Source organism: Hemibagrus wyckioides, linkage group LG10, assembly GCF_019097595.1.
Source record: "Hemibagrus wyckioides isolate EC202008001 linkage group LG10, SWU_Hwy_1.0, whole genome shotgun sequence".
Taxonomy (NCBI): domain Eukaryota; kingdom Metazoa; phylum Chordata; class Actinopteri; order Siluriformes; family Bagridae; genus Hemibagrus; species Hemibagrus wyckioides.
In genome coordinates, this window is record NC_080719.1 from 8,361,041 (window position 1) to 8,387,312 (window position 26,272).

Here is a 26,272-nt window from a genome sequence, read left to right on the forward strand (position 1 = left end):
TATAAGGCACAAAAACAGAAGTGGGGCAAACTTTCAGTTCCTCAAGCAGTACCTCATGACGAGTACTTTCACTCTTTACCGAAGGATCAAGCCTGAGACACTGCAGTTTTTAGCCTTATTGTAAAAGAGTCTTTGAAAAACGTTGAAACTTAATAATTACTTATCTCTTTAGAAGATGTTTGTAGCGTAGTAGGAAGTGTGCAAATCAGTGTGCTCTTTATTATGTGGAGTTGAGTCATAAATCATAATGGGGTCAAACAGGAATATTTAAAACAGCTCAAGAAACCATGGCATGTTAACATACGCAACATCCGTCGAGACTTAATAATCTGAACAAAAAAAACAAAACAATAGGGTATAAACAAACAAAATAATGACAGTGTTAAACAAAGAACAGGTACGCACTTTAGGGTAACTACCCAGTGACATGATCAGGGAGGAGACAGGAACAAAATGAAAACAAAGGTACTTGGCAAAACATAAACAAAAACACATCAGGAAATAGCAAACCCGTGCAGCGCTCGATACCCTGGGAACTGTGCCACATGCTGAGAGGCAGAATTTGTGACGGTGTTTTTATCCAAAGCAAGTAACAGTTGAGCTGAGGGTCAAGGGCTTTGATCAGTAGTGCTTCGTCATACGTCCTTCTTATCATGTAGCTCAAAGCCTTCCCCACTGAGGCTAAAGAACTAAAGAGCTGAAAGAACCGAAACAACACTCTTTGGTTAATAAATAATAATTACAAATCCAGCTACATTCTGACAAATTATTTCAATGTCAATTTGCAACGGTTTTTGAAAGACATTGACGTATGAGTTTTCAAAGCAGTTAAAAGAATAGATGAAGCAGACTTCTTCACCTTGCACAACCATCTCCTGTATAGAAAACCTCGCATTGAACTCGATTCAAAGAGGAAGAGCGTGTGTGTTAGAGGTAGAGAAGGTGACGGAGAGACAGAACGTCTTTTATGTAGGTTTGCAAGAAACTTGTAGTGACCTGGGCTTGGTACATGTCAGGGCAGCGCTGCAGTTACTCTTGTGTAACCTTTTTTAATTGAAAATGAACACGTGAATGTGCCATCCATTCATCATTGCACTTACATGCCCAATGAAAAGGGACGCGTTGCTTTGTCGAGTCTAGGCTGAACCTGCCTCCAGCCTCCTGCTTTTTGTGCTGACACAATGGTTACAAATCACCCAATCAAATATGTCGACACGCTTCACGATTCAAGAGCCCGGTTGATATTAAAGTGAAAGCAACAATACTTTGACCCGCTGCAAAAAAAACATAAGCTACCTGCTTTCTGACCTTCTAACGTTTGTGTTGTAGATCTGGAGCCTCAGGAGACTCTACTGCACTTTGCGGCTCGTCGTGGGCTCCAGCGAGTGGCGTCCTTGCTCCTGCACCAGCCCGGAGCGAGACAGGCACTGACACTTCCCAACCAGGAAGGTGCTACCCCGGCTACTCTGGCACAGAGCTGCGGACACAACGCGCTGCTAGAGCTACTCACACAGTGAGTGTGTCATCACAGCAGAGAGCTTCTACACTCATGGGGTTTGCAAACTAACCCTGGGATTATGTTAAAGCAAACTTTCACATAATTACGTAATCACAGAGTACAGGAAATATAATATGTACCAATTAGCAGGATCCAGTTAGCTTAAGGACTTGCTAGCTGGGCTTCATTATTAGCAACATAAAGAGGTTTTTCTTTTTCTTTTTGGAGTGTATTGAATGTTGCCCGAATACATGCATGAAAGATCCAATTTGAATAAAAAAGCTTAATTTGGCTCCTTCCAGCCTGGATTAATAATTAGCACCCTACACATTTTGAAACGTATTTTATTTACTGTAGCCCAAAGCTAAGTTTCTTTGGCTTACCAAAAAGCTCATTTAAATTTGTGTTGGCTGATTAAGCCGTGCCTGCTCCTTCATAGCCTCAGTCATTCCCTCTGAACCTCAGGACATAATAAATGGGCTGATGGCAAAATTCTACAGTGTGTTTTTACCTGTATATACACATTTATTTCACAGCGCTTAATTATGATTGGTCAGAAGGTGTTGATGAATAATAAAAGTTTAACAACACAGTTATATATTTTCCTAACATACACTCTGATCACTTTATTAGGAACACCTGCACGCTCCTGCAAATATCCAGTTAGCCAATCAGGTACAGTAGCAGCAGTGTAGTGTATAGAGTTATGCAAATACAGCTGGACATCAAATATCAAAATGGGGAAAATATTACCAGCGTGTTGAGATGCTTTCCTCCTCTATTGCTATTCATGTTACTGTAACCTTCCTGTCAGCTCAAACCATTCAGGCCTCTGACTTCTCACATGAACAAGGTGATTCTGACTGCAGAACCGATGCTCACTGGAGGTTTTTTTCTCCCTGCACCATACTGAGCAAACTCAAAGACTGTTGTGTGCGAAAATCCACACAACGGGAGATGAGCGGACACGTATCTGTGTAATTATATCCATTGCACTTGATCCACATAATTGGATAATTGCATGAATAAGCAGGTGTAGATTGGTGGCCTGTTAAAGAGGTCAGTGTGTGTATTTGCATAAAGTGAATACGCCAAGCAATATTTTTAGCGAAATAGTGTAGGATCAAGGCTTTTTTGAGGGATGTCTTGTGAGAATATTCATAATGAATTACACAGCAGGGTTCCCCTTTGGCTAAAGGATATCTCTGGGGATAAACTAGGACAAGCGTGGGTTGCATTCTGCTATATTATGTCCTATTTCCTCCTCCACATGTAAAGAGAGGCTTCTGGGATTATTTTTTGCAACCAAGCATGGGAATATCCCACACACTATAGTAACGCAGCAGTCTTTAAGTTCTATTTTGTAAGTGCAGAATTATGAAGTTTGAGAAAATGGCCACCTGCTGTTGAGTTAAATCTGTGACTGCAGGCATTCAGACTGCATCATTGCTTCCTTTATTAACAGATAATTGGAAGATTTTCTCTCTCTCACACACACACACACACACACACACAAAAAAGAAGAAAAAATAGTCTTGCCTGCTCCAGTGACATCAGCCTGATTCAGGGCCATTCGGGCCTCACCAAGTCCACTCCACCCAGGATTGCACAATCTCTGAGGTCAGACGGAAAGGGTTTCACCCACTACACCTCATATAGAACAAACTGACTTTGGATGTTAAGCTGAGAGCAGACTTGTGATTTGGAGAACTCTATCTTCAGTGTAACTGATTAACAGAGTAATGTTTACAGAGAAATTCTGTTTTAAGTGTGTATAGGAGGCACTCGAGATGTTTGGGTGTGTTTTATAATCAGGTGGTATGTTTTGAGCAGGGAGGAGACAGGCACTCAGGATAGCACCGAGACACGTAAACGACACTGCTCTGGTGACTATGTGGTGCAGCACCACCCGGATCTGAACACCTACACCCTGTCAGTGGTCAACGAGCCTGGCACAACGCCACACAGCCTGCTAGAGGATGTGCAAGAGTTGCAGCGTGCGATTCTACAAAACACAACCCAGGTCGAGGTGAGTTCATACTATTTAATTCAGTCCAAAAGTCGGATAATATCATGAGCTATTTCTAGGCACCTATTTAAAGGCGAGCAAATGTGTGATGTTGACCATGTTAACTGTGTTGTACAAAGGTCATGTTTTCCTCACGACTAATCTCATCTACTGAAGCATGTGTTCAGACAACACTCGGATGGATTTGATCTAAAAGGAATCATAAAATGTTGCACAAATTTGTGCACAAATTTCCATGTCAGCTTGAGTGCACGCTGTTATTAAAGCGAAAAGGAGACGTACCAGTTCTAAGAGCCTGAGCTTTATGTAAATATTTAAGAGATTCTACTTTTCACTCAGGTTGTTGTCAAGAATTTAATTTGCAATGAGTATTGTTGCATTACATTAGAAAGGAATGTAAAATACAAGCTTTTTTATTTGTAGTCCCAGTGTTTTAGAAAGGATTTGTGCTTTTTGCTTGAATTCTGCCTTCCTTTCTTACATACATACATAATACATAATCCTTACATACATAATTCCTGTATATCAGGACGAGCAATGAGTGTCTGAAAAGATGCCCTTCCGATTTTAACCTTTCATGATGTGTAATCTGCAAGAATGTGAGCTATCGAGACAGTGTTTTATATAACTGCAAGGACTGCTGCTGATAAGATTTAAATGACGTCGCATAGTTGAAGTTCCATTACTGGAGAAGCTATTCTTCATGTTATTCTGTTATTCAGCTGCCACACATCGGCCAAGAACGTGCAGACGACCTAGAGGCCTGTTCCGAGCACCCACAGCACAACTCAGTCAACATCACCGAGGAAGAGTTCATGCCTGTGTGTGAGAAAAGAAACAAAAACGAGCATCCAGGTCCACTCCAGTGCCGAGAAGCTGACGGAGGTCGTTGGTTAAGGGCCGAGGCTCTTGCGTCTGTGACAGACAATGGCAACAGTGACGAGGAACGGGCGTGCTCTTGTGAAAACATCGACCGAGATTATGGAGCGCAAGCAGAAAGCATAGCTGCTGGCATACAAGGAGATAGCCGTGACAGCTTACAGAACAGCTCTGAGGGAGAAAGTGCAGCCCCATCCTGTGGAAAGGAGCGAGAGGAAACTGATAGAGCTCACGGCCTGATCTGTGAGGCACAGCAGAGTGCAGAGGGGCCTGAAAGGGAGGTCCAGGAAGAGGGGTGCAGCTTGGTGAGAGCAGATGAAGACCAGCATATGGAGCTATCAGAGTCAGCAGCAGGAGATATGGGAATCACTCAATCTGTAGACACACCTGAATGTTCTGATCTGGAATCTTGTTCCCAGGGTGAAGAAAGCAGTGATAGTGGGAGTGAGGTGGGGAACGAGAACAGAAACTCTTTGGAGCAGGAGGAGATGGAGGGAATAAAACAGACCTTAGCAGCAGAGCAGTCAAGGAATGACGAGCAAGAATCAAACGAGGCTGATTTACAATCGGCAAGTCCATTTATATCAGCAGATATGATACATCCAGTGGATGACAAGCATGAAATAAATGCCAGTCAGACACTTCACAACTATGAACTAGGAACCAAAGAACAGGAAAACACTGCAAAAGATAATACTGATGCACAGGTGGAAGATACCCCTGATATTTCCCGTCCTGACGCCGAAACAGAAAGTAGTCATGAACAATTTGCTACAACGTGCCATCACAAGGAGGAATCCGACATCACTCCAGATGAAACATGTCAAAAGAACGATACGGCTGAAGAGCTTCAGACGCCCTTAGATGCAGAGACTAATCCGTGTAGTTTAGGTTTGGAACTTGATGATGCATCTTCTGTGACAATTGATATTATTTCCCAGAACAGCGCTGACGTTCCTGAGCCAGAACCAGAAGCAGCCACCGGGGAACCAGACTCAACAGTCGTAACTGAAACAACAGCAGGAAGTGAGAGTGAAGGACAAACTTCGGAATGCAGCACTGACGTCTCCCTGGCTGCTCTTGGCTCACAGCCTGAATCTTCTACACCATCCAGCGAGGACGCTTTAGAACCTGAGGAAGCCGAGCGGGTTTCCGCAAACATGGTACAGACGGTTTCTGCCAGTGACCCACAGGAAGTCTCACAGCAGAACAGCCTCACATTTGAATGCCAGCAAAATCAGATCTCAGAAGGGACAGAAGACAGAGAGGATAGCGTTTCTTTGAAGAACAAAGACCGGACAGAAGAAATCTCATTAAAAAATGGAGATGGAGTTTCTGACCAAGTAGAGAGAGCTGCTTCTCCAAACTCGCTAGTTTCAGAAGAAACTGTGGAACCAAGTACGGAAGGCAGACTCATAATTATCAAGGAAGGCGTCCAGCCTTGTTTTGACCACAGTGAGTCTGTGCTGTGTAATTTCTCTGCCACGAGCCCAGCTGATATTGTAGACGGTTCATTTTCACTTGATGAGCGGTCAAGGCTTGAAAGTGAGGACAGTAATGAGCCTGAAGTAGTGCACACCGATTCTACGGTTACAGAGTGGACTGAGGCGAAAGAGACACAGGAAGTTGAACACAAAGAGGACGTCGATGAACAAATCAAAGCTCACCAGGAAGGTAAGATAGAATTTTCTCTTTACACCTCAAAGATCTAATTAAAGATATGGAATACTACTAGGTTATGATGATATTCTTTATGGAGCTAGCTGTAGATGTCTGCACAGCTGTAATGATTAAAACACTATGGGGTGTGCTTTTATAGGAAAATATTTAATGAAGGACGAACCACACCACCACATGTCACCACAAGTTGATATCAAAATGATTTATTCCTTTTACAGAACAGTGATTTGCCAGTGATTTATAGTTAACATTTAACTGAAACTTTATTCACACTATAACAGATGTGTTACCTGGTGAAGTTACTACGATAAAAAAAGCCTGCTTGACAAGCTACCAAGAGGTTTAGTGATTATAATAATCATTACCCAATCTGTTCATCTGAAGTGCCGGAAATTTTTAGCTTTTATAGAACAGCTTTTGACCAATCCGAATGGAGACATCAAACAGAACTGTGCTGTAGTTATAGTTGTATATGTATAGATTGTGTAAGTTTTTCGCCTTAATACCGAAAGCATTCTTATTTATCACAATAATCGTGTGAATTCATTGGAAAAGTGATTTTTTAAATCGGATTTTGTTTGATTTTTTTTTTAAATTTAAAATAAAACCTTTTTTTTCACATTACTGCATATAGTCAAAATGACTTTATAGCATATAGTCAAAATAAATAAAATACATTTTCACATTAACTGAGGACATTTTAAAACGCTATCATTTTAAACAGAAAATATTAACATTTTATTCTATATAATACAATTAATATATACCAAATAGCATATGTTGAGATAATAAGTCTTATATAAGTTGTTGAAACTTGAATATTATCTAGGTGCACCGTGATTGGTCAGCCATTTAAAAGATATCTTTCAATGTTAGCATACTTTATCTCAATATCACAGTTTCAGTCGACTCTTGATCACTCTAATGTTCGCCACCCAGTTATTGTTGTTAGAGAATAAAGCCGTGTAACCTTCTGTAGCTACTATTCTTTTATTCTTCTAGTTTGGTCATAAAAACACAAATGAGGCTTATTAACTCCTGCATACGGCAACCATTTATGAACTGCGTCAACACTGAGATCATAAAAGCAAAAAACACCCTCCTCCTGGCTGGATGCTGATGGAGAGAATGTAGTAAAGCCACTATTAGATCATCTCTGACTCGGCAATGGCAGGAAGAGTCTGAAAGGCTTTCTATGATTAACCGAAGCACGGTAATTATTTCTTCCCAAACCCAAAGGAATCATTAAAAGTAGCATGTGTAACTCCATCCTGCCCGAGCCAAAAGGAAATGGGGCGTGCTCCTGGATCCAAGGATATATATTTACAACAGAGTGTAACTAAGCAACCGGTGATGTCATTGAGATAACCAGGAAAAGCAAAGACGACACTGTCTTCAACCCTTTTCCTGACCAATTATTTTTGTTCTTCGCTGTCAAAGCAAAAGCACACGTTTACGCCCATAAGGGTTATTGTTGTTACCTCTGTGGAATTACATAATACAACTGACCTAGCTGGCCTGGTTGTTTTCAGAAAGGTCTTTGTTCCTCATATGAGTGGCACGGCTGGGGACGTTTTTAATTTCATCAATCACTCCCTTAAAAGAAAAACAGAATAATATTTTTCCTCTCTGTCTCACTCCCAGGAATCTAAAAATGGGCCTTGGTCCTGAGCACTACCATATTTATTTAGTAATCTTTGTAACTCCTGCTCAATTTCTATGCTATATGACTGAGCGCTTGTCCATGCCAAATTGTGCCTTTACAGAGCTAACCGTCTCCCTGGACGATCAGGTGGACTCGCAAACAGAGACGTGTCTCCGAGGTGTAAACCCAGTATCTATGGTGAGTACCAGTTTTCCTCCTAGCAGGAAGTCTCCTCTTAAATCCAGGATGTGTTAGTCACAAAAGATTTGGGCGTGTGAGTGGATTATGCATGGATTACCATCTTTTCCAGTTCTCCCATGAAAGATTGATCAGAACGAATACTTGCACTTAATATGGAAACCCTGGCACTGGTCTCTTCTAAGAAAGAATGCATTTTTGGGAAGCTGCTCACTGAAGTATTTTCCCACAGTTTTTCTTTAATCTTCTTCCATCTGCATTTAAGCAGGATTTCTTTTCACTGAAGAGAAGGAGAGCACACAAATGGTCCAACAGGTGGTCCTATATGTATTATTTATATAATTGCTCGTACAGTGACCAACTGGTGGCAGCATTTGCCCTTGTAAAAGTCTCTGACACCGAGCCACCAGCATTATCTCGGTGATGCAGCGTCTTGCTTGGCTCCCTCTAGTGCCACTCTTTATATAACTGACACCAGATGTGATTTCTGCACTTTCATTGTCGTCTTCATGCTCCATAAAGATATGAAGATGCTTGAACTGCACTCTAAACAAACAGACAAACCAACACAATAAACCCGGGTCTAGCCTCGCAGCCGTTTTGTCTACAATGAGACACTGAATGTTTTTTTTGTCCAGACATTAGCAGACGTATACACAATACAATCTGGTCATGTGCTCTCAGCCAGGACGCTTAATAAAAAATCTGCTTTGCTCGCCACTCCTCTCCATGGCGACGTTTCCCAGTTCTGGGTTGTTTACCTAATGTGCTCCTGAGCGCTTCACAAGTGTGCATGAGACCGGGCCAGAGCTACCGAGCAAAGCAGCTTCTGTTGTCTGTGCCTAGTCAAAGCAAAGCTAGCTGGCTTCGAGCTAGCATGTGAAGTTAAGGAGCAATGTGGAAGTGTTTACTTTTAGGAGAGGTCAAACTGGTGGGGGTGGGTGAGAAGACAGATAACAGGAAACCATGTGGCAATGTGTATGTGTGTGTGTGAGAGAGAGAGAGTGTGTTGTTTCTGTGCTCCATGTGCATGTGTGTAATAAAGGATTAGGAGGAGAACACTGAAGCAGTGTACTCCATCAGTGTCTGTCAGAATGCCAGCGCTCATAAGGGTTTTTTTGTTTAACAGCTTTTGAGGTTTTTATTATGTGGAAAGAAGCAGTAAAACTTCAGTAAACCTAAAGGAGAGGAAGGTTAATTAGCTTTGCTATAAAAGTGCGAACCAAACCACCGACGGTCGGCTAGAAATCGCCCATCATCTAGTCTACATTGTACATGCAAGAATCAAAATGCAACTAGATTCCTGACTATTTTCCATATACGTGGGCTTATTATTATTAGTCATCAGTATTCAGACCTCAGATGTAACTAAAGGCTATTGTGAAGTTGTGTAGGTTAGGCACACGGGGTAAAATCAGGGGTGTGTCTCAGTTATGTGAGATTTTGACCTTTGACCTATATTGTTTTATCAATTTTCTTTATCGAATTTAAAGCATGGTGGAAAACAAGGCACTAAATCCTGTGCACACAATGAAATCCTGCTGAACACTGAAGCTGTTGTTAAAATAAACTTCATTTGCACTGAATCACATGATTTAAAACTAGGACTAGACTCCTGATGGATGTTTATTTCGCCGCTTCTTCTCAATTATGTAGCATCATATTAGTCGCCTACATCTGACAGCAAAAGAGCTCATCTCCTTCTACGGTCCTTATTTTCTATCTCTGATTTTTTCCCTAAGTGCTTGTGTTTTAAAGGCAGTGGTTTAGAGATTATGGTAAAACTCCTGGTCTTGGATGTTTCTACACAGGCAAACTTAGACGCATGAGCTACGCACATGAGATTTGAAATGGCGCAGCCAGAAAATCAACTGAATCACATGCGCATCCTGACTCTGTATGTGTGTAACTTTGTGTAAATACTGATACCAATTTTGGATGGAAGTTGCCAAAACACTGAATATGCATAATGCTAAACAAGCTCTTTTAACCTTAGGTAAAACATTTTTCTGCCTGAACAAGAGCCCAGCCTTCAATTTGATCCCCCCCCTTAGGGTGGATTCAGTGCTTTCTTGCATGGGATTGTCAATGTAATGTATTGACCTCAGGGCCAGCTGTCTTTTCACGCCGTTCCAAGTTTGTGCTGAAGTTTGTATTAAATTGCGTGCAGATTTATCCTGCCAAGCTGAAACTGCGATTCTTGCTTATCTCATCTTCAAGGATTATAAGCAGATGGGGAAAATCAGCACAAAGTGTTGCCTTGTATTTAAGCAACCCCTGGGCTGTCTTATCTGCTTTTAGCTTTCTAAGGGCATGTATTGTTGCGTGTATATACACAGCACGCTGACCAGTGAAGACATCAGTGCCATAGGATGTCCATTTAAATCCTGAGGTCATGCAGACCTGTTATCAATCAGCAACACTGCACAGACTTCCCTGCAACTCAGGAACTGAGCTCATAGGTGTGATTCAAAGAGAGGGGGGGGCAGTGAATATGGGCATATAGAGGGTGGAAAAGGGTGTGTATGGGTGGGTACATACAGAAGGAGAGGACATGCAACTGTGTGTGTGTGAGAGAGAGAGAGGGAGCGAGAGACAGAGAATGAGAGAGAGAGGGGGAGCAGAGGGCTGAACGAAGTTGAGCGAGTGAAAGGGGCTGGCTCTTCACACAGATGTGAAAGATTAGGACTCTCTCATTTTTCCAAAAGCTCCAGCAGCAGAGACGTTGCTCGTAAGGGCCTCATGTTGGAAATAAACCCCATTTTGTGGATCAACTTTTCCTTACTTTTTTGGGGGAAATGTACGAGAGACACAAGCGGAGGTACAGTTTGTGTGCCAAAAGAGGACGAGCTGTGGATGTGGTTTTAATTAAGGTAAGAGTATGATTATGGTTCATGATTTCTGTTTGGTCAGTGTAGCAACTTTTTGTTGTTTGGTTCGCACAAAAAAACGATATCGTTGTCAGTGTGTCGTTTGCGTCCGATAAAGTGGAGGTTTTAACATAAGTTTGATTGAAGAGTATCCAGCAGAATCATATGTCATACTGTCTGATGTTGTGTGTGTGTGTGTGTGAGTGTGTGTGTGTGTGAGTGTGAGTAGGTGCACAGTGTTTGTGTAATAAGGATGAATCAAGCCTGGGAACCCACTTCTGTCCAACATGAGAAGGCCGTGTTGCAGATATGATGCATCATTTGTCATTTTTTACCAATTCCCATGAACTGCTACATGAGTCAGTAGCATGTTCTTATATCATGAAGCTTGAAAGGAAAATTACAGGTGTTGTGTAGTGTTCTTGCTTTTCTTATGCACATTAGCTGATAGTGTTAAGAACCCTTTTGTAAATCACATCATAAAATTACAGGCTGTTCGCTTGGTTAGATCATTGTGCTTTCCCGTGCAGATGCCTGTGATTGAACAGAGAAGGCTATAATGAACCGGTCAGTCAGCAGACATTCCTCAGTTTGGTTTTGAAAACCCGCACCACTTAATGACTCCTTAAGGCAAGATATATTTTTCACTTTGGCTGTGCTGCAGCCTTGCTGATGGTTTGAGCACAGAACTGTGGCAGTAATCTCTGTGTGTGTGTGAGTATGAGGAGACTGTACGGGCAAAAGGGGCGAGGGGAATTTGGTGGCAGTCTGGAAGCCAGTGTCTCGATCTTAACGGTTTCCTTTGGCCCGCGGCCTGGAGAGACTGATGGAAACGGGGCACTCAGCCAAGTGACTTCATACCACTGTACTTCAGCTGAAATCTCTACGCTTTAGACACCGCTGCAGATTTAAGACCGAGCTTGGGAACATTTCGAGAATGCTTCTCTAAAAACGTAGCAACAGTGTGGTTACTGGAAGTGTTACTAGAAACAAAACTGACACCCTCATTTTTTTTTTTTTTTTGCTCCCAGGCTTTTGAATAAGGCATGCATCAAGACCGAGTCCTAGGACCGTTTATTTTTATACCATGTGTGTTTTTATTGGGTGCATTTCTGAGTGTTTGGCTTCCGACCAGGCCTGCTAGTGCGGCCCTGCAAACTCCTCTCCGCAGCGCTACAGATCCGTAATGAGAACAGAAGTCGTGCCAGATTCTGGTGAGAGACCTCAGGCCATATCTGGCAACATGCTGGGTAACAGAAGCATGTACTGTGTGTTTGGTTGAAGGGTCTGTAACTGAACATACAGCAGATCTGAAAGAGTTTAAGCGAAATAACAGATCAAGCAAAAGCTTCTGGTATAGATGGAATATCTATAACTGTCACATCAGTGTGCAGGTAAGACGATATTGAGTTGCTGAGCTAGTTTTACAGCCTTCAGAGGGATGCATCGATGTGTTTATGAAAGTAATACGTTTTAGATTATATTTTAGATTATATATTTTCCCTTTGTAGGAAAATAATCAACTCTGGGGTGGAATGATGTGTCCCAGTGCAAATAGTTTACTCTTACCACATCGTCCTCATTTTAACCCACACTACTTAAATTTGCCAACATTTTAAAAAAAATTTATTAATAAATGACTTGCTTTTATAGTTACCATTAATATATTACCATCTGTGAAAGGTCATCACTCACATTATAGCAGTTATAAACAATTTCCTTTTCTTTTTTTCCCTCTATCTTGAAGTTAATAAAGCAAAAAAAAAAAAAAAAACCTGGGAAATCTTCTGTCCTGAAGACTTTCCCATAACAGACAACTTCCTGTCTGTTCACACTGGAGAATAAAATCATTAATGAATAAATAAATTAAAAATATCTCCTGTCAGAAAATGATTAATGGTTAATTAATGAGTATTAATGGTTATCCCTTTTTCTTTATTAAATAACACAATTTTATTTTATTACTTGATAGACTTAGATTGGTGATTTGTTCAACATACAAGCCCCTGTGAAGGAGTTGTACTATAGAAGCAATAATATAGACCAGCATTTTTAAAATTAGAGCTGGACCGACTGTCAGAGCTGCCCATCATTACCTTCTGACCAATCAGATTTGTGAATTAAGCAGCGCCAAAAATATACAAAATATTATTGGCCATATAATCAACTAACAATATAATACTGAAGTATAATAATATTATTATTATCATCAAAATTCTGTCATTATGCAATATTCTGTAAAATTGTAGACATTGTGATACGTTTGTACAAAATGTTTTATATACATAAATTATTACTAATTGACTGGAGAAAGCTAAACTGATGTTAAACGTTTTACTGAATCTTTTGAAAGAAAAATGCAGTCTTATAAGTAAATATATTTATCCACGTATCGTGATACATCGTCGTGTGCCGCAGAATAGCCTTCGAGAATCCTGACATCTTGGTTTGCGTCCTAATTTTTAGCACTACCTCTGTATTTCAGCAATTCATTCAGGAGGAGAGTTTTTGGCAGCATGAGACAGCGTCTGCTCCATTTGGAAGTTAGCACAGATGTTGTGTAAGGCCATGATCCTCAAAGTCAGGTCCAGGGACATCCAGGAGTCTGTGATGCTATTAATCTGTGCCGTGGTCTAGTATTTTAACCTGTGAAAAGGATCTCTGAGTATAAAACTTTCCCTGGTTTAAGGTTTGAATTGTAAGGAAGTAAGGAAGAGTAGATGTGATGAGAACTGATGAGAACATATGACAATACTGTCATAATGAAGGATGCATAGTATGTGAGTACATGAGTACGAGTATACATATATTTTTGCTCATATCGATTCGAGTAACAAGATGTCACATAACACTTTATTCAGCTCTCTTTAGGTTTTAGTATATTTCTAAACATGTGTGTGTTCATGCGCTTATACTGCTAGTTGATTTTAAAGAAGTGTTTTTAACCCTAACCCTAGCTACAATACATTTTGCTTTACTCCAGGAAATCACTTCTGTACAGCTATGTGTAAAGTACATTTTATTTTCATTGCTTCAGAATCCCCCTGGCTTTTAATGTCACCGATAGTGACTTATCATCAAGAACATCATATCGGGGAAGCGTTATTATTTTCCCTCACCTAGCATTGGCCGTGGAAAGTTGTCCCTCCTAGCCAGTTTGCTGTGTTGTGTTATTAGCAGTGAAATTGTACTGGAGGTGTTTTAGTGGGTTACATGTCTGGAATGAAGATTCCTTGTCTTGCTTTGCTTTGATTTCCATCATTAATAATATTCGAAATCCTTATATTCTGAACGTTAGGAAATTTTATATCGGATTATCGCGTGTCTATTGTATGGTACTTCTACCATGTCACCACTTCAGCTTTATTTTTAGTTAAACATGCATGCACTACTAAGTGTAATCATTTTATCACTTATGCGCCTGTATTTGGGTTTTCCCCTGCGCTCTGTGTGAGATATTAGTAGTACACACTGGTGGGAACTGCTGAGAGCAGGCTTCTGTGTGTGTGTGTGTGTGTGTATATATTTTTGTATATGTGTGTGTGTTCCAGGGCTATCTACCCTCTCCGGAGGCACTTCCCGAGGCCTGTGTGTGGGACAACAGAGGGCTGTGTTCTCTCTCTTGCCTGCCTTCTCAAAGACACACACAGCAGCTACTGAGTAGCACAGTGGGAAAGGTCCCATCAATGGAGCGTTGTGTATTGTACATAGCTTTAAAACAGCGCGGGGATGCTGTGCTTTATTTTTGTTTTAAGCTTTAATGCCGTAAACCTAATTAGCTATCAAACAAAATGGGAAAATTGTACCCAGCCTCAAACCTCACATCCATCAGAGCGCATCAGAAGATATGTAATCATGGTTGAGCTTGCTTTTATTTCTTTATTTGGATCCGTCTCTCTCTCTCTCTCTCTCTCTCTCTCTCGCTCTCTCTCTCTCTGTCTCTCTCTCTGTCTTTCTCCTACCACCCCCTAATACACAAACACACACGGTTGCTCTTTTCCATTTTTCTGCTGCATTCACTCTCTCATGGCTGCTCTTTGTTGTTCTTCAACCCATCCTTGCTCTCGAAAAACCTGTTATCAACCCTTTAACAAAAACGCTGTTTGCTTTTAACAAAGCAGCAGAGCTATGGCGGTCTGTTCTGCGTCCAGGTGAACACGCACTTTTGCCTTTATTCTCACTTTCTGTTTTGGGAAGCTTTGTTCCCGTGGCTATTAGTAGCGTGTGTAATATGAGAGCTGTGTAAACATTACTAATGGAGTACACGTATTCAGCTTTTTCACGTTATAGGATCAAAAGCTGACGTTATTAGTGCTATTAAACCTGGTTTATTATGAGCGACTGGCTGAATTGCTGGTCAGTATGTGAGGTAAATTTCCAGCTGCTCTATGATGCTAATAGTTAATAACAACACTGAAGATTGTGTGCTTTCAGTTAGTGTTACCTTCACTATTTGCCTTAATACGCACAACACATAACTGCAAATAGCTTCAAAGCATGGACTTTCTGATTGCTTTTAGGAGGATTTTCCTCCATTTTCTCTCAAATTTGATCACTTGCCAATTCCCACTCACCTTCCAGTCTGCTCTTAACTACAGTCTGTGGCCTAGTACATGCTTCTTTGAGATAGCGGCCACATCTTTTCAAACCTCTGCTCATGCCACAACACAGGACAGTGTAACAGTCTACCTTCTTCCACATACACGAGCTCACATATGCCCAAGATTGACCAGTGTTGCTGTGATTGACACAGGAGACGAAATCTCCTCGAAATCTCTTCATGACAGAGTGACCGCTTTTCTGTCGTACACTGAGTGTGTCTAAACAGCATGCTGTTGGACAAAATAATCAAAATGACCTAACAGGACCGTCTAAGACTTCTAGTATATTAAGATTTGCAGGCAGTTAATAGAGTAATAATTGTTTCATTAAATATTCATACAATTAACTTCATTTAAATGAATGCTAGTTAAGAAACCGTTTTTATTGGTTTGGTCCTCAGATGCTTCACCCACAGCACACTGAAAGGCATCACGTCTTTGAAAGTTATTGTTCGAAACACATGATCAGTTTGCAGCATCAAGTAGGAAGTAGTTAGTACCAAATGTTGGTAAATATTGTGAATTCTGCTTTTATTGAACACCCTCAAGCCTTTTGTGTTTTTAGATCTGTTTCTGCAATCCTGAATTTTTTTGATTAATTGAAATCAAGGCATATCTTTGGCTTGGTGCTCATCCTTAGTGCAATAGTTTTGCTTCTGATTTGTGAAAAATTGGTGTGAGGTGATGTGGTTTGTGTGTAAGATATGCTTTGGTGTTAGTTAGTTTCACCAAACCACAAACTCTCTCCAGCAGAGTTACAAATTAACCGTTGCTCAGGGCAACAATGCCACTGAAAATAACCAAAATGCCCCAGATATTTTAATGTAAGGGGCAAAAAAAACCCATCATGCTTACTTTTTATTTATTTTTAATAGGACCATTGGGTATACTATATGTACGAAATATACGAGCAGTCTATGTTAATTTACACAGTATTTCTGAAAGCAGCTCATGATATATAGTCATTGTAAGTGTGTGTGTGTGTGTGTGATTTGATGACCGTAAAAAACATGCAAATAAATGTTATGGAAGACGTTTCTTTAGCGAATAGAGTTCTAATGAAAATGAATACAAATAAAAAATACTGTGACACTTCAGAGGGCAAATATATTTCCTTTAACAAGAGTTTATTTCTGACCCTGTGTGAATGATGCTGTCAGATTCTGTGTGTGTGTGTGTGATGAGCTGGAGTATTCTGTGTGATGGTGACGGCTTGTTAAATGACACGCTTCTATAACTTGATAACATCAAACCGTGTCTATAATAACCGTCTCTACTTCCCTGTGCTTTCACTGTTCTTTCACTCTGATGATTTTTGAGATTCAAACCTGTTGAACCAGGGCCAGAAATACAGAAATACAGAAATCCAGGCTTTAGAGATGCATATTTCTGTACTGTGTACTGTTCTGTGTAAGATGACATTATGGTATGCCATTAGTGTCTTTTTGTGTGCGTGTGTGTGTGTGTGTGTCTGTGTGGGCTGTGTGTCAGCCCTCTCGTTCCAGTTACACACAGTCACATGCTTAATATTTCTTCCTGTTTCTACTTCCAGATTCACAGAGAGGGGCACTCGTTGTGCCTCGACAACTCCACACACAGCAGGCCTCTAGAGAAGAGACACAGCTCTGCGTCCACGGGTAAGACGAATGCTTTTCCCATTGGACATTCAGTTCTTTAACCTTAAGGGAGTTGTTTATAAGATATATAACATATATATTATATATATATATATATATATATATATATATATATATAAAAAACCAGGCCATTTATCTCTACAGTGCTCTGAATCATATGGACACTCATGCATTCATACAGATTTTCGAGATCAACGATGTATATAGATTCATTTGTACTAGCGATGTAAACAAATAGCTGGCACTTCTACCTATGGCTGTAGGGTGATTTCTATAAAGAAAGACTTTTAGGCCACTCCTTCTTCAGGGTTAAATCTGAATACAGATACAGATAGTGGCAATATTCATTAATTAACATGGACCTGACAGATTTTAAATCTCTAAACTCTTCTATCCTTTATGTTACTCCCCATTTTTTAACAACACCATTTTGTTATCAAATAAGTACATCTTCATAACATTTTTATATCAGGTGTCATTTAAGGTAAAGGAAAGACTATTCTCTAAACTTTTTGAGCATTTGAATGTTCTTCTATCGCTTATGTTAATCTTCCTTTTTAACGTACGTTTCTTTGTCGTTTAACGTAATGACTTGAATTAGCACCAGTGACAGTAAATTAATTCCAAGTTTAAGGAAATAGAACACAAATGTTTATTTATTTATTTATTTTTTTTTATAGATATCTCATCTTTAGATTGGAAAAAGAAGGAACTAAAAATAATGTTTGTTATTATAAGAGTTCTGTAATTCAAGCCTCAGCTATGCCTTGAATTCGTCATTCAGGAGTGGCTGAATAAAAAAATAAATAAAAAGAGCCGCTTTTAAACAAAACACATCATCACAGCAAATATGCAAGTAGGTCTGACATCACTGACATGTCCCGCCTATGACAGAATCCATGGAGTTGCTAAGTAGACACAAATGAGTCAGCTGTGGCGTGTGAATGGCGAGGCTGTACACGCTGAGCCCGGGTCTGAGACGCTTCGGCAGAATGCGCTCATTGTTCACGACAGCTCTTCATCTGCGCCAGCTGTGTATAGGTCTTGTTTCTTGCTTTTGAAGTTTAAGCGTGGCATGACAGGATGCGTGGCAGGATGTGCTATAGATAACGTACGTTTCTGCTGAGGGGAGATATTCCAGTAGAAGCGTACCTTATTAAAGGTCATAATACGCTGATTCTGTACAACGATGGATCTATACGATTACATTACAAGTAGTTTTTGTTCCACTTTTTGTTCCAAACGTTTTGTAAACGTTTTTTAATGCAGCAACAACAGGATGTCTGCCTGTAACGCTCTGTGTCAGAGAGCTGGTCCATAGAGCTAACACGACGTTTTACTGAATCAGTGCTCCTCATTAGAGGGATGTGTGGACAAAATGGACCCAGCTTGACCACTCCTCCTGTTCACACAGCACCTGAGGTGTGTGTGTGTGTGTGTGTGACAGAGTGACAGCTGATGCTATACACTTTAGTGTGCTCTTTTCAACCAACACTAGTAATGAAATAGAAATGAGAAACGAATGTGAATCATGGAACTGTGCTTGATTGTGTGATCAAATGATACAGCTATAGTGAAGATATTAGCATTGAGGATTCATATGTGGAGATTTTGGGACTTTGGTCAACAAATTCCTTTAGATGAAGCGATTTGGATTTTTTGCTATATCTTCTGATCAGTTGTGAATGTACAAACCTAGTTTCAGTGTTGCTCTGCAGGGTATTTATATCGGACTACGAGATAAATCTGAGAATTGAGAAGTGAAAATAGCAAAAATACACATTTGTGTGTGTGTGTGTGTGTGTGTGTTGCAGAGAGTCCTCGTTCTCCAGCTCGACACAGTACAGGCAGCACAACCCTCCGAGATTCAGGCAGTGACACGGATGGCTTCATCAGCACTGACACGGGAGAAGACAGTGTCTTTAGAAAGGTGAGAGAGAAACCGAGACAGAAATGGAGATCTGTGCAGGAAAGTAGACAGACAGCATGTTCACAGCTCACGCTGTTTCGTACTGTTTAACCGATTAAAGAATTTGGTTTCAGCTGCTCAACATTTAGTACGTACCCTGATCCGCCATAACATTATGACCACCTGATATTGTGTTGGTCCCCCTTTTGCTGCCAAACCAGCCCTGACCCATCAAGGCATGGACTCCAGTAGATCCCTGAAGGTGTGCTGTGGTATCTGACACCAAGATGTTAGCAGCAGATCCTTTGCGTTGCGAGGTGGATCGGACTTGTTTGTCCAGCACACCCCACACACGCTCGATTGGATTGAGATTCTGGGGAATTTGGAGACCAAGTCAACACCTCAAACTCGTTTTTGTGCTCATCAAACCATTCCTGACCCATTTTTGCTTTGTGGCACGGTGTATTAACCTGCTGAAAGAGGCCACAGCCATCAGGGTTTCTACAGTTTCTATAAAAAGGTGTACATGCTCTGCATCAATGCTTAGGTAGGTGGTACGTGTCAAAGTATGATCCACATGGATGGCAGGACCCAATGTTCCTCAGCAGAACATTGCCCAAAGCATGACGCTGTCTCCGCCGGCTTGCCTTCTTCCCATAGTGCATCCTGGTGCCATGTGTTCCCTAGGTATGTGACGCACACGCACCCAGTGTGTAAAAGAAAACGTGATTCATCAGACCAGACCACCTTCTTCCATTGCTCCACGGTCCAGTTCTTATGCTCATGCGCCCATTGTTGCGGTGCACAGGGGTCAGCATGGACACCCTGACTGGTCTGCGGCTATGCAGCCCCATATGCAACAAACTGTGATGCACTGTGTATTTTGACACCTTTCTATCAGAACTAGCATTAACTTTAACAATTTCAGCAACAGTAGCTCTGTTGGATTGGATCACACGGGCCGGTCGTCACCCCCCACGTGCATCAGTGAGCCTTGGCCGTCCATGACCCTGTCACCGGTTCACCACCGTTCCTTTTTTGGACCACTTTTGATAGATACTGACCACTGCAGACTGGGAACACTCCACAAGAGCTGCAGTTTCATTTCACCTGTCAGTGCTCATAATGTTATAGCTGATCAGTTAAAGTACCAGTCAAAACTAATTGGATGAAATAAGTCTAAAGCAACAGTCACATTGGACTTTTATCACTATTGTATTACCTCTCCAAGAATGATGGGATTTTCTAGGAAGTGTAATATTTTAATGAACATTTAATGGTGAAGACAGTGACACTTACTGGTAGGCCACAATGTCAATAAAATACACAGCTTCTTCTACAGAAATAGATATCACATTTTGCCCTCTGGGTTTGTACAGGGTTAAAGAAGGGAAAGTTGCACTGAAAGCATTACCAATTACTGTATGCCTTATAAGTATGCTTCAAAAATAGAAACAGGAACCCAGTTATGGGAAAGTAGCAAAACCTTGTAATGGTGCATAGATATAAAAACTATTTGCAACATTAAGGCTGCATCTTATGTTCAAGAAAAGACAAACTGAATCCTAGTAATCATTCTCTCTTCCTTAACCATGGAAGGTCAGTCACTGTTCATGATAAATATAACTAGTGCAGAAATGAATGCATATGTATTAATTTATTAACAATTTCATTTGCATATTGCATAATTCCATGGCAATTCACAAAATCGGTTTTGTCACTGGGCATTATTATGGAAATAAAGTGTCGAGCGGTACATCTTTGTAAATCCTGCGAGCTAGACGTCTGAAATTCACTAGAGAGTCTGGCAGATTTCATCACTAAACAGGCAATTAAGCTGCCGTGACAGATGACTGACTTGTTTAATCAAAAAGCTTCAAACAAAACACTTTAATAAACTTTCCATAAACGCATACATGCATGGGATTATGGAGAGCCAATCGGATTTAAGATTTAAGATTCTGAAGCCGTTGGCCAGATAGTTGCACGAAACATATCAGACAGTCCGATGCAGGACGTTAGCCAAGATCTGTGCTAAGTCATTTATTTTTTTTTAATTCTACATGACATTTGTATTTCCTTTAGCATTACCTGCAGTGGCAAAAAATATGCAGGTCATGTGACCAGAGTGGTTATATGTTTCCGTCTGCTCTGTTTCTCACCCACACGCGAGCCCTCTCATCACACACACACACACACACACACACGCCCACACATGCGTTGGAAGTCATTTCTGGGACACATGAATAGAAAGCTTTCATCCCCCTGATTCCCCAACAAAACCCCCAGTGTGTATGTGTGTGTGTGTGTGTGTGTGATGTAGGCCCTTCACCACCTTCACACTCTCTCTCACGCTACTTCTGCACAGTACAAGGGACTGGCCAAAGCCTCACATCCAGCACCATGGGATTGGTTCAGGCTTAAAGGTCTTTGTAAAGTTTGGAGTACAGTTTTTCTGTTTTTGTGTGTGTGTGTGTGTGATTGTCGACTTTGCACTGCAGTGACCATCGAAAACTTTTCCCCTATGTGTCTCATTTCACAGGTTGAATTACTGTTTTCTTGGTTCCTGTTCCGTCATTTACACTGTACTGATCCCAAACCAGTAAAACTGTGGTTTGTTAAAGGAAAGGATTTACCAAATTATCTGTGTTCCAGTGCTCTCTATCTTTATAAGCTGCACTGGCATTTTGTCTGAACTCTATCATTAAATATACAATATACTGGGCTATTTTAAGGGAACCTGGTCAAATCAAATTGCATCATCGAATTGCTGACTGATGATCATGTGTAATTCTTTTTTTATTTTGCTTCATAATGAATAGAACAATATTTTTCCAGTCTTGCTTAAGCATTCCTGCTTCAGTGCTCCACATTTCCCCATATGTTCTGTACATGTGATAAGCTTAATCCAAACTTTCTATTTGGATTTTCCTGACAGTGCCCCATCTTTCATATCACATGTGAAGTGATGACTTCTGAACAGGAATTTAGGTGTATTTGGAAAATGTATTTGTTCAGGCTAACTTTCTTGACACAGGAATGGAAAAATAATATTATTAGCCATTACAGTGTTTTCATTCCCCTTGTAGCTACACATTGACATCTAAGACATGAAAACTCTTGGTAGACCCGAATCTGTCTCACTCACTCTGTCTCGGTCTAATTCAGGGCCAGGAGGTTCTAGGCGTGAGCGACAGTGCCAGCGAGGTTTCCGTCTCTTGCTCGTCCACAGACGACACGACCAGCCTGTGCCAGCCGAGTTCCTCCGCCGAGAGCTCAGAGGAAGTGCGGCGCCGAGGAGCAGGCGCAGGAGGAGGAGACGCCGAGGAGGAAGCCAAAGATCGCGTGACCGAAGTGCCACTGCATTCAGCTCTGCTCCGCTCTTCTGTCCGGTCGCAGTCTCCATTCCGTCGTCATAGCTGGGGGCCGGGCAAAAACCAGGCTGGAGCAGGAGACATGAATCAGCGCAGGTATGTTGGAGGATCGAACTTACATTTACATTCAATTCTGTGTCCTTAACTCCAGCAAATGTGTCTCAAAGTAGACAGAATACAAAACACAGAAAATACATACAGCCATTCTAGCCATACAAGTGCTTTTCATAGGTAACAAAAACAGTTGCTATGGTAAAGCATCGCCACGAGAAAGTAACCCCAACTGGGTGGTGGACCATTCAAAACTCCAGAGTGACACTGACATGTGTGTGTTGCTGCCATGACACAGCAGTGTTGTTAGTGTGCACTGACTGACCACTTTAGTTGATCCAGCATACACAGATCAGGCATAACATTATGACCAATATTGTGTTGGTCCCCCTTTTGCTGCCAAAACAGCCCTGACCCATCATGCACTGTGTATCCTGATACCTTTCTATCAGAACCAGTATTAACTTCTTCAGCAATTTGAGCAACAGTAGCTCGTCTGTTGGATCGGATCACACGGGCCAGCCTTCACTGCCCACGTGCATCAATGAGCCTTGGCCGCCCATGATCCTGTCGACTGTTCATCACTGTCAAACTCGCTCAAATCCTTATACTTGTCCATTTTTCCTGCTTCTAACACATCGACTTTGAGGACAAAATGTTCACTTGCTGCCTAATATATCCCACCAACTAACAGTTGCCATCATGAGGAGATAATAAGTGACATTCACTTCACCTCTCAGTGGTCATAATGTTATGCCTGATTGGCGTATTTTGGTGTGGGAATAATAGGGGGAGATACGGTGTGGAAATGGAAAGACATTCACAGACAATGTAGTGATGCCAGTCAGTATACTACGCATATCTATGGACTGCAGAAGGAAACTGGATTATCGGGAGGAAACTTTGGAAAGTTGTGAGTTTAAATGCCAGATTCACAAAGCTGCCAGTGCTGGGCCCCTGAGCAAGGCCCTTAACCCTGAATTGCTTAGTTGGATAAAGTGAGATAAATTGTAAGTCAGTCTGGATAAGGGCAAATAAGGGAAATGGAAACTTAAAGGTGTTAATCAGTATGATTCCCAGTAACACAGTTACCTCTTCTACTACCATGCCAGTGTTGAGAACAGTCCACCAGTGAAAGAAGGACAGAGCGGCAGCTGACAAACTACATAGTAAAAGTTAGTAATTACTCAAGAATCGTCCACTGCTTGGCTGAATGGTTCCAGCTGCATCCCACTGTTTCATACAGTGCATAAAATTAACACCAATACAACGTCCCATGTTTAGAATAAATATGCAGCTGTTTTTAAAAGAAACGTGATAAAGTATGCCGGTGTATTGACCCAAAAAATTTGACCCTGTTATTGAGAACAACACTGCTGGGAATGGAAGTGTGCCGTATATTCAGCTATGCTACAGTATTATTAAAAGAAATGGCAATAAAAAAGGAAACGGTATTAAAGCCATCCTCCGCTCATTTGTTTTTTAGAAGCGCGCGACAAATAAATAATCTCCACATACGAGAAAACGAAATTTAGGGTTTCATAATAGGATTTATCTAACAGCTAGAAAACATTCGTCTCCATTTCAGATCATTATTCTTGAGGACGTATAGTAATATGAGTAGGGTTCTGTGTAGGATTAAGTAAAAAAAAAGATATTGGAGTCGGACACACTCATAGATCATGAGAGGAAATGAAAGCGTATACATTATCCATCTATGCAGAGGGACATTCAGTCAGAACTTATGAATCATCAGAGGACACCTTTCACGCTCCTGTCTTTTTCAGAACCTTTTCACTCTCCCTTCCTTTTGTCATCTGTAGATCAATGTTCCCTTAAACACTTTGACTGCATGCTCAGTAATTATTATGGATTGGTCTTCTGTCACCTGCACAGGCTGGTAGTTGTACTAAAAAAGCCAACCGACTCACTAGTTCAACTTTCTCTCATCTTTTTCTTCCCCTCATCTGTCCATTTCCAGTTCTTTACGAAGTACCGGGGACCAAAAGCCCATCTGTCATAGAAGAAGGTATCATCTCTTTCAAATGCTTTTTTTTTTTTTTCATTAATACTTCTGTAACTCATTTTCAATTTCTATGAGGGTCTGAAGATAATCTCCTTAGGCCTTGGCAATCCTTCCTGTCTTTCAAGACTTAATTCCATTAGTTCATTTTCATTCAGCATGCCTCAGATCATAAGCATTGAGAGCAAATTCATTTTTTTTTCTGCTTTCACTAAACCTCAAAGTGTCTTTGGTTTTGGTTCATCCACATCCCTTTCTCAGTCTTAGCTGGTGTCCCACTGAGATCCCCTTCAGTTCTGACCTGGATGAGATTAGCCAGCTTCTCAGGTACAGCCTGTGGTTTGTGTGTATGCGTGTGTATGTGTGTGTGTGTCTGTGTCTGTGTGAATGTGTGAATGTCTGTACATGCATTTGCTCAGGAAAAGAGCCATTCTCTTTGTGTTGTGCATGCAGCTTTTGCATTGAGATTTGCATCACCTTTTTTTTTTTTTTTTTTTTGCTGCGTGAGAAAGAGAGTTGGCGTTTCGATTGAACACATGAACACAGTTTAAATGCAACGTAAGCTTAAGCTTCAGAGAAGGAAATACTGCTGGAAATTTGCTTGCACAGGATTTTACACAGAATGACTAACATAGTTATTATTGTAACTTGTGCAGATGACAAGTAAGTACAACTCTCGAACAGAACTGCATCTTTACAGCATTGTCTGAGCCGATGCTGCATAATGAATATGTTCTGACTTCACGTCAACCCTTTCATGCACTGTGTACACACTTAAACTTAAGATGTAAATTAAGATGTAAATCAACTACAAATCACTTGGCTGTAATCCTCTTCTTGATTTCTGCTTCACTTGAGACTATTTGCCTTTTTCAGTGCAGCGTGTTTCTGGTATATATTTTTTTGCAAATTTAATCGCAAATTAACTTTAAAAAATAATTTGTGACCAGTGTAGGTCAACACTTTAGCATGTTAAAACCATTTCTAAAATATTATTATTATTATTATTATTATTATTATTATTATTATTATTATTGAAGATCGATTTTTTTTTTTACCATTGCATGCAACTTGTCAAGAATATAGCAATATTTTAATATTTTAATTTTAATACATACGTATTTTATTCTTGTAGTAATACTGGTTGATTTTCTTTTACATTAGACTTCCGTTAGGTATGTTTTATCTTTCATTACATTTTCAAGTGATGTTTAAAAAAACTGGAAATGTTTTAAACTAATTTCTGTATGAAAGGGTTCGTTTAGATTATATATATATATATATATATAATGTTATTCTAAAGATAGCACACTGAAGATATAATGCCAGTCTTTTACTTCCTGAAAGAAAAAAAACCCCAGCTATGCATAATAACTATACAAATTCTCTTTATTTTGAGCAGAGATAACTCAGTCCGTTGGTGCAATGTGTGTTTGTGTGTTTTGCAACCCTGTTCTGCCATGCCTTGCGCTTCCTCTTCAACTCTAAATACTAAACGTTAAACACTTACATTCCTCTGTGCATGCTAGCACTCTGGTGAACGTTCAGGAAGCGAGACTGTTGGATTTACACGCTTCTCTTGTACACCCACAGTTACAGCTTAGAGGGTTTGGCAGCAGAGAGGGATGATGGGAAACGATGGCAGGTGCAGGGAGCGTGCTCCTCTCAGGACCAGCAGAGCGAAGACACAGGCTCCCAGGTGTCTCTCACTGAGGAAGGGCAGGACTCAGACCTGGGAGACAGCAGCAGTCTGGACAGTCAGGTAGGTGATCATTGCGGTAATGGTTTGTTGACCACCGGCAGCAGTTGTGTCTTTTTCTACTCTGATAAACATGCTTTAACTTAATAAGGTGTGGATAATGAGCTGGTGAGATAATG

General features: G+C 40.8%; 1 protein-coding gene across 6 annotated transcripts in view; it reads left to right on the top strand.

Moving 5' to 3' along the window:
- LOC131360294 (A-kinase anchor protein 13) overlaps window positions 1-26,272 on the top strand; it is a 72,122-nt gene that overhangs the window by 20,347 nt on the left and 25,503 nt on the right. For 4 of the 6 annotated variants that reach the window (XM_058400564.1, XM_058400565.1, XM_058400563.1 and 1 more), the window contains exons 5-14: window positions 1,330-1,513; window positions 3,332-3,527; window positions 4,250-6,080; window positions 7,853-7,929; window positions 16,953-17,037; window positions 18,852-18,967; window positions 22,115-22,416; window positions 24,353-24,400; window positions 24,656-24,721; window positions 25,988-26,156. In XM_058400564.1, coding sequence (XP_058256547.1) covers window positions 1,330-1,513; window positions 3,332-3,527; window positions 4,250-6,080; window positions 7,853-7,929; window positions 16,953-17,037; window positions 18,852-18,967; window positions 22,115-22,416; window positions 24,353-24,400; window positions 24,656-24,721; window positions 25,988-26,156 — 3,074 coding nt within the window. The remainder of the gene's footprint in view (window positions 1-1,329; window positions 1,514-3,331; window positions 3,528-4,249; window positions 6,081-7,852; window positions 7,930-16,952; window positions 17,038-18,851; window positions 18,968-22,114; window positions 22,417-24,352; window positions 24,401-24,655; window positions 24,722-25,987; window positions 26,157-26,272) is intronic. The other 2 variants (XM_058400567.1, XM_058400568.1) reach the window with 2 other exon arrangements.